General features: G+C 39.9%; 1 protein-coding gene across 1 annotated transcript; it reads right to left on the bottom strand.

The window, feature by feature from the left end:
- Positions 1-6737: 6737 nt before the first annotated feature.
- On the bottom strand, positions 6738-8924 carry LOC120547185. The gene is made up of 7 exons (XM_039782661.1): positions 8554-8924; positions 8370-8432; positions 7641-8247; positions 7472-7548; positions 7171-7357; positions 6939-6960; positions 6738-6837 (listed from the first exon to the last, which is right to left on the bottom strand). Exons 1-7 carry the CDS (start codon positions 8743-8745, stop codon positions 6738-6740), a joined length of 1248 nt encoding a protein of 415 aa, XP_039638595.1. The 5' UTR covers positions 8746-8924.
- Positions 8925-9482: the final 558 nt, after the last annotated feature.

The following is a 9482-nucleotide window of genomic DNA, read 5'->3' as shown; positions in this document are numbered from 1 at the left end:
ACCTATAAGCAGCTGGATGTATACTTGGCCAGCACAGCTACCACTATGGTCGATCTCAAATCCGTGCCTGCCGTGTACAGAGTTTTGCTTAAGGTAAATACGCAGTTGCCTGCCTCCTCAGCTCAGCGAGGCAGGCTCGGTTCAGAGAACTTTGAAAACCAACTACTTTTGAAGCTCAACAAAAAGTACTGTGTGAAGTTTTTAAAAAGTGCTCCAAATATTCACTGGTTGTTTTGTTTTGTTTTTTGAGACTTGATGGAGACTAGAAACGGAGTTGAAATTCTGATGATGTTAAGTTTAGGAAAGTTTTATACTTAATGTAGACTTGAAATTGTGTGAAGATTGTTATAGATTGATTAATATAGTACTATAAGCAGAGAATACATGTTCCTGATGACATGTTCCTGTCACATTAAAACTTATGCACTGAATCAAAAATGTTTACAGCCTTAAACATACGGTAATTAATTTTATTGTATGTTAAAATGCTTAATGTACTGCAATTAACATTAAATATGTGTTACAGTTAAATAAATCTTTTAAAGATGTATAGCCTAACCAGTCTTCTTTGTTGGTTTTGCTAATGACATTTAACTCTGCAGATCACCCTGATAGATAACCAGAATTTATAAGTCAGAATGTAAACTGGGTCACAGATGGTAAGCACAATTACATGAACCTAAAACTAACTTAATTAAAATGCCACAGCCCATACTGTTTTTTTCATTATTAGAATATAGATATTAAGAGAATAAATCATTTTACTTTTAAAACTTAAAGTACATTTAAAATCAGGTGCTTTTTACTTAAGTAGGGTTGTCATTGTGGTACTTCTACTTTTACTAAAGTAAATATTGTGGTGGCAAATTTTATTTTAACCATTTGTTTAATGATATTAACCATTCGTTTAAAGATTGTTTTAAACCTCCACAAAATCCTGCTCCTTCCTGTAGACTTTTAAAGCACTAGAGAGGGAAACAGCTACAGCCGTCAACTATAGCCCAGTAAAATTATTTAGTTTTACTAGTTTGAAGCTTCTCACATTGTTGTCTTTTGCTTAGATAGAAGTGGAGAAGGCCGATGACTGTTTACGACAGTGAGAACTACGTAGGCTTCTGCCTCCTGAGATAAACTGTTGTTTAGGCTAATATTGGGAACAGAGAGCAAAGGGGAAGGTGAGGATGGTTTGACTTTTGGTGACGCCCTCTTTTCAACTATGGCCAGGCTAAAAGATAAAGTTAGAGGGGTGGCTTAACGGAGTTTCTTCACTATATGATGTTTTGATGTTTAGACTTTAGGTTAGGAAGACCCTTTCAGATGTGCCGTGGTACTTGTTAAACTGTTTTCTCTGCATTTGCAAATGTAAATAAATACTCAAAGACCAAACTTTGGTTTAATTCTCAAACAGTCGTTATTCGTTTGGATTTTATCATGGATATCACTAAACCTTGCTGCTTCATAGGAAAACTTCCACGACAATATGTCTCTGGTTATTTGTACTTTTACTTAAGTACTGAGATTCAGTACTTCCTCCACCAATGGCTGTGACCTTATTGCAGTGGCCCAAGTTCAGTTCCAGCTTGGAAGAAGATGCCACCTTGTCCCATAGACTTTGAACAATTGAGCGAAGATGTACTAAAAACTTAAAAGAATTCCCTAAAATGATTGTGTGTGTGTGTGTGTGTGTGTGTGTGTTGTGTGTGTGTACTGTAAATGTATAGATGTGTATATATAAAATGTGTTCATCCCTTAAATGTTGGATCGAGTAAAGGTCATTTAAACAATTTTTTATTCTGCTGGGTAATGTACCATGTATTAGTTGATTCACATCTAAATCTGGTAAATTAAGGTGTCAAATGTGGAGTGAGAAGTAAAATATTTGTTTCTGAATTGCAGTGGAGTTGAACTATAAAGTAGCATAAATGAATATTCTCAAGTAGCCTACATTACACAATACAAGTACGTCAAAATGTACTTGTTGTGTGTAATGTATTTAGTTACATCCCACCACCGTATTAATAATAACTCATTTAATATTTTATTTTCCACAGTTTTTCCTCCACTGAAGCTGTTTTGGGGCCCCACCTCAAACTCTAACTTTAAACATATAATCTAGAGAGTTGTTTTGTATGTTTATAACTTTATAACCGGTTAATCAAAGCTGTTTATGCTATATGCTAGTAGCAATTAATGCTGCTTTTCTGTGCTTTTGTTTTCATGTGACAGTGCACACTTCCAGTGTTGAAGTGTGCAGTTAACATAAATGTCACAACTGGGATTTTTTAGGAAAAGGACACATGTATAATTCTCCTGTTACTGTACCCTACTCTTCAGTCAGGAGATAAATGTATATCCTATCATGGGCACCAGAGTGTAAAAACTTGTAAAACCAACTGTGTATTAAGTGTGTCTTTTCTGTCATCACTAGTGTCACCGTCTTTGCAGCTTCTGACACCAGTCAAGGATGAATATATCTCTTCCAAATAAGTAACATATGTGTTTGATGGTATTGGGTAAGTCTTTATTACAAACCTAGCTCTATATGTGTTACACACACATACAGACTGATAAAAATATTAAGGAAAAAACAACATTTAGGGCTAGATTTATCAAGTCGTTTGCGCATGTTTCCAGGTGTTAATTGTTTGCACAGACTGACTTAACAGATGCAAGCTATTTACAAACAGGGCGCACTTGGGTAGAATCGCAGATTGTCTGCCACATGAGCAAGAAGAGACAAGTTGCGCTTTCAATATGCGTCGGTGGGAGGGTCGTGGGGAAAGTGGGAGTTCCACCCAAAAAGGTGGAAGGATACCCGCAAAGTGTGCCTAATTATATATTCCGCGGTATTTACAAAGACTGCCAGTAAGAGCGCGCCTCTATTTTGCGGGGGAAATTCTCCGCCTCTTAAAAGCAGGTGCAAACCAGCCGCAAGCGGGTTTCCTCGTATATGCCTCCTAGGGAAATGGCAGCAGTAATCCGAGCAAGACGAAGATAGGCCAAGCTGAAAAGATTTTCAGTGGAGTGAACAAGAAATCATTAAGCGTTACAGATTAACCCTTGTGTGGTCTTCCCATCAACCTTGGAAAAAAAACACTTTCTTTTCGACGTTTTTGGCGCCTTTTTTTCAGTTTGTTTTTGCTTTTTCCAACGTTTTAAAAAGCAATAAAGTTCCGAGACCCGGAGAATCAATGTCACGGAGCACTGAGGCACTGCAATGCAGTTTTTTCCTTTTTAGCCTGTATGTATGTGAAAATATGATTAACTAGTATGGCCCATTAATTGCAGTTGGAAATGTAATGTAATTGGTAGAGAGAGAGAGAGAGAGAGAGAGAGAGAAACTTTTTGATCATATGATTGATTTTTTAATTCAGTTTTCCAGACACAAACTCACCAATACCGCTTTTCAAAAATATTGTGCACATGACTGATTACAAAAAGGAGTACCTTCTTCTACTACTCTGGAAGCTGAGGCCTTTGCTGATCAGGAACACCTGTCAATCATGGATTCTTGTGACGTACGTAACTCTAATCATACATTGTCCCAGTGTTATGAACACACAACAGAAACACATCGCACTGGCCTTAATTCAGAATCAGAGAGTGAACTGTCTTTTCACCCACGTACATTTGCCGAGGAATTTTTTGAGGAGGGGACTTCAGATGCAAACTTCACATTTGATGATGACCTATCATTCGAAGACAGCATAGAGCTTAACATAGAGGAGGGAACCGGACTCAAAAACTCAACAAACACTGAGATGGTCCACTTTACAGAGAGTCTGCTAATCACAATGACATTTGCAAACAGACACAAAATAACAGGAAAAGCGCTAAGTGACTTGCTCACACTAATCACTCTGCACTGCCCCTCTGACATTAAGACTGAAAAAGTTTTGATAAGTCCTCTTCATCTTCTCTACTTTTGCACAAATATTGTAGTGCATGCCTTATGTCTGTTGAGACACCCACTGTAAATCCTGTGAAGCAAATGTGTTGATCGAGGGTTCAACTTCGTATTTCATTGAGGTTCCTATTGAAGAACAATTGAAGTCATTGTTTGCTAAGGAAAGTTTTGAGGAAAAACTAAAATTCACAACTTGCAATGGGCCTCTCAGTGATCTGAGAAACATTTCTTTAACTTGGAACACAGATGTCATACCCATTTTCAAGTCCTCAAAGTTTTCTGTTTGGCCTTTTTATTGTGTCGTAAATTTGTTAAGTTTTGTTCAACGCACAAAACGAGAAAACATGATATTTGCAGGTCTTTGGTTTGGAGACTCAAAGCCATCAATTTTGACATTCCTTGAACCACTGGGCAACACAAATTGAAAAAGATGGAATTTCTATTCAGTTTGCAGGAGCTCAAGAACCTTTCATATGCAAAGTTTTAACCACTGCTGGAACGTGTGATTTGCCAGCAAAAGCATTGGTCCTTAATTCTGTTCATTTCAATGTACAGTTTGGGTGTCTTAAAGTGATGGTTCGGAGTAATTTCATCCTAGGCTGCTTTGCACTTTGACCTCGAGCCAAACACCGCCCCATTAGCTTTTTCCCCTTGTTACAACGTAGGTCGAGTTAGCGTTTTCAGCTAGTTAGCTTAGTGCAGGCGCTAATGGATCCAAAGTTGTATCTCGTAAATAACCCCACTAATAATGCGCGGATTGATACCAAACGTCCACACTAGTACAAATATGTTATTTACTTATAAAACGAGGCATTAGAAAGTTTGTAACTACACCAGAAGTATATTTAAATAACACTTGCCTGATAGATTCTCCTCACGGCTGCTATTGCGCGAGATCCCGCGAGATCACGCACAGAGCACAACATATATTGCCGGAAGAGACTACCAAGCAGGAAGCTAGAGAACAGCAGAATAGATCAAGAAAATGGCAGAGTCAGAGGTGAGCATCGAACGCGACAATGAGTGGCTCAATTTCGAAGGTCGACCGTACCTATTTGAGCCTGAATATACAGACGAGGAACTACAAGTAATGGAGGAGAATCGGAGAGCTGCAGAAGAGGCGGCGGAGATCGCGGAGTTTCCAGACACACCTAACAGATGTGCAGGCGACTGGTGGTGTAGCTGTGGACAATGTCAGCCCATGGCTACAGAGGAAGAGTGTTTGTGTTGTCGGGAGTCGGACGTGTTTCGCCAATGCCTCGAAAACTCCGAGGCATGCTGTCTCACAGCAATGGATGACTGTCCTGCACTAATAAACCCCGCTGTTGTACGGACATTTTTTAACGTACCCAAAATCAACTGGAAGAGAAGACCTATTCCAGAGGGACCCGACGGACAATTATCTGCAAAGTAATTACACAAATACTTATTTTCGTCAGTGCTCTAATCAATTTTTGTGAATCGCCAAAATTACAGAATATGACTGCCCCTTGATTGCTCTTGCTTTCTTATTTCCACCCCTAGACAGTGTAGATTGGTGGCATATCGGATCATCTTGGAGTGGGGATTACAAGGTGAGCGTCTGGGGCGCAAGGAGAGGAGAGTCCTGCCCAGTTGTGTGGTGACCACAATTAGGACCAAGTACCCCTCCCCAACCGGCGATTACAGAGGTTTTCAAGAAGCAGAGGAATTATTGAGAATTCTCTGATTTTGCAAATAATGTTATGTAAATGTGTACCATAGTAGAAGGATAATGACAATTGTGAAGTTATAAATAAAAGTATTTGGTAAGATGTATAAAGACTCGTTTATTGACAGAATTATATACAAACACGGGAATAATAAATCAAAACAATGTTTTGAGCAACTGTCGTCCACAACAAACAAGAAAATTTCACTGGGACTTGAACCGAGATGTGTATTGTTTCAACAACTCTGACTTGTCAGGCCTAGGCACAGGGGCAATGTTCTTTAGAAGCCTTTTCCGGCGAGGCGGAGGACGGGGCCAATCTTCAAGATTACTCTCATCCCTCATCTTCAGAGTGTGGTCCATGAGCTCTTGGCGGAATAGTTGCACACCTCTCTCATACACTGGCCTAGCAATCCACTGATGACTGGCCTTTGAGTAGGCAAATGCAAATTGCGGTTGTCCTATAAAACAAAATGTAATAACAAATTAGGTAATAACAGTGTAGGTGTACATATGGTCAACCATTTGCACAAAGCACAACAGATTTATGTATTTTTTTTGTTCTGTAGCTGACATTCCAAAAATCACTCAACTTCACTTTCAGGTCTTATTCAGATCATTTTAGAATAGCAGAGATTTTATTAGAAGATTTATGTCTTTACCTTGCTTTGTTTTGGCCTGCTCCTTGCCAACATTGGCGTTGTGGTCCATAACCGCAAGTTGGGTTCTGGCCAGCATTACGTCATATGAAAAGTGAAGCCTTTTCTGCGTATACTTTAGCATTGATGAATGGAAAACTTCCAGGGACCCTGTGTAGGTGCAATGCAACCCCATATAAATATTAGCCATAAACGTGATAACATACTTTTAAATGATAGTTACAGGAGCCTCTTTACATTGTATTCCTAAATGTCTTAGAGGGAAAGTGCAGCAATGCTTCTGTTGCAAAATAACTTTTGTCATAAAACAAAAAATTGAGTTTAGGGGGCAAAAAATATTTTGTAGACTTACCTGTGTGTTTGAACAGTGCCATCTGCCGCAAGTCTCGCAGTATGTTTTTTTCGAGAACTATATTTTTTAAAGTCCGGTATGCTGGTGAATCCACGGTCATCCACCTTTTCCTCTGTTGTTCATTGGCTATCAGAGGGGCATGATGGCACGTTTGTTGTATGCCGGCTTCCTCCCATCTGTGTATGCCAACAATGTGTTGGAGCAGGGATTTCCAGCGACGCACACACTCCTGGAGGGGATATAGGAGATAATAACTGAAAATTTACCTGATTGTTTTTGTGCTATATTTGGTCCTGTAGCACCACTGCCAAATGATAGAGTTGTTCTTACCTCACCATCTCCGTGACTGGAGCTACAAGACCAGTATAAGTGATTACTTATAGACTTCAGCCAGGTCAGTAGGTCTTTGTTTTCCTTTTTGTTTGCTGCATTGACTAGCTTCTTCTTGACACCTAAATGAAAAAACAAGATGGATTTCTTACGATCACAATTTTACCAAATGCACACAAGTGAGAAAACATGGTGTGATATTGTTAGTTCTTCTGGTAGGCATTACACTTACTCTTGTTGACGTGCCATGCATCAAACTCATGGCGAATGTCGTTGTAGGTCTCCCTCATTATTTTGCGTATAGATGGTGCTCTATCAGTAGTGATGACACCGACATCCACACCCATGGTCAGGAGATGATCGAGGCCTCTTTTGAATCCCATGGCTTCCATGGCTACTGAGCTGGAAGCCTCCGTAACCTATGGAATAACATTTTCAGAGTTGACCCACCACAAATGCTGTGAAGCAATCAAATACCCACACCTTTTTGTTGATCATTTAATTTAGTAAATGATTTATGCAGGTTGGTTTACCTGAACTAATTCAAAGTGGACGATCTCCTTTGTGGCATCATCCATGAAGGAGTAAGTCGAATACTTTGCACTGAAACCTATAACAAAAAAGTATTAACATTAATACAAATGAAAGAACATTAATATAAATGTTTTTCTAAAGTTTACACACATTAGTCTAAATGCTTACCAGGGCTGTCGCACCGCGCATCTCCAGCCAAGGCAATTTTTTCTTCTGTGTCAGCGAGTTGTTTCAGGCGTTCAATTACCTGGTCCTGCTGATTTTTGTATGCATGGTTTATGACTGGGATGAGATAATTCGATTGTACAGAGTAGAACTGCGTTTTGCCAGGGATTTGGAGTTTTAGAAGAAATGCCCAGTCTCTTATATCGGTATAAGTGGCTCCGGTGAATAATATGGCGGCAGAGGTGAGTAAATTATTTCTGCCCATCTTCCTCTGGTCTGGGCATGATTGCCATAAACCATTGTGTCCTTGCAGGCAGGTCCAGTGGATTTTTAATTGGCTACCGTGTTTGGTTGATTTCCTCTCTGCCACGGGCATTCCACAAAGGCAGCAAGTTTGAAACATTTGCATTATGCTCGATTCATCGACTATCCACTTTCTCTCTGACCATCCATTTATTGAGCCATGGCTGGATGTAGAGGCCGAGCCTGAGTCTGATGGGGAGGTGTCACTTGGTGGCTTGTAGCTGTCGTCCTTAGGGTCATCCTTTGGGTCGTCTAATCGCCATTCTCCAAAACTTGTACTCATTTCTTGAAGAGAATCCTCTTCTTCCTACGAAACGACAGGGATAAAGATTGTTGAGTTATGACGAAAGAATAAGGTTCCACTTCAGACTTTTAACAGTGTAAACAAAGTTTATATTTAGGCAGGAGAGAAGTACATGATGCACTCACTTGTGAAATGATTACAGCACCAGCATGAGGGAGAAGGCATGATGCTGATGTAGCCCCCAATTCCTTGCAATGAAAAACAAATTCAGCATACAGTAAATTTAGTGATCAATTAGAGTGACAACACCTGTAATGCAAATCTTGTGTAGTGTATTATTTACTGTATTACTTTTATAGCCAGTATTACCTCAGAAAGATTCCATGTTGGAGGGCGGGCCACGTATGTGCCAGACAGAGAACGCTGGGTACGTGGTCTAACCACAGCTGGTTCTGGACTCGTCAGGGTTAATGGTAGGCCAAAGGACAGGCTCTTGGATGTGGACTGTCTCACACTGGTGTCATGGCTCTTTGTAGGGGTAGATTGAGGTAGTCCAATCATGTCTGATATGTCAATTACCACCTGACCAGACTGTTGCTCTCCAGCCTAAAATGTGGAGGACATTCAACACAGCAATGTATTAGAAATAAAAAATTATAAAAAAAATTGACGTGCTATTACAGGACACAGTTATTGTGCTATGCCAACATAATATATCTTTATGTCCAACACACACATTCACCCCCACCCCCCAACCATCAGAGCTTACACAATAGATCAGGATTGGTCTACTTCCCGGACAACAAAATAAGCTTGCTAGATTTTTCCAATGATTCCAAAAATAGACAAATCTACAGTTGTAAGGACATTTTGAATATGGTAACGCGCAAAAACTTTCGACATTTTAAATTTTACTTGTGACTGCATAAAACACCTGGTATTTCATTATGCCCCCTCCCCCAATGTACCTATACACAAACAAGTTATCAGCAAAATACTAGTCAACTTACCTCTACTATGTCCGCTGCCGGTGGTCCCACTTTCGTGGAATAGCGTTCCCTTTTCAGAAGAGCTCTAGTCGACTTTTGGGGGTCCTTGACTTTACTTGGATAATAAAAGTCGTCATCATAGAAATGTCTGCTACAGACACGGTAGCGCTTCTTTTTAGCGTCTCGAGTGGCGTTGTGATGTCCATTTTGAGAACGACAAGCCACTGTTGTAGAAGGTCCGGGTCTTTGTATCGAAACGGCAGATCATAGAACGACTCTGGATGGAACTTTTTAGCTTTTAAACCGCAG

The sequence above is a fragment of the Perca fluviatilis genome, chromosome 18 (genome assembly GCF_010015445.1).
Source record: "Perca fluviatilis chromosome 18, GENO_Pfluv_1.0, whole genome shotgun sequence".
Taxonomy (NCBI): Eukaryota; Metazoa; Chordata; class Actinopteri; order Perciformes; family Percidae; genus Perca; species Perca fluviatilis.
This window is presented reverse-complemented; position numbering and strand designations above follow the sequence as displayed.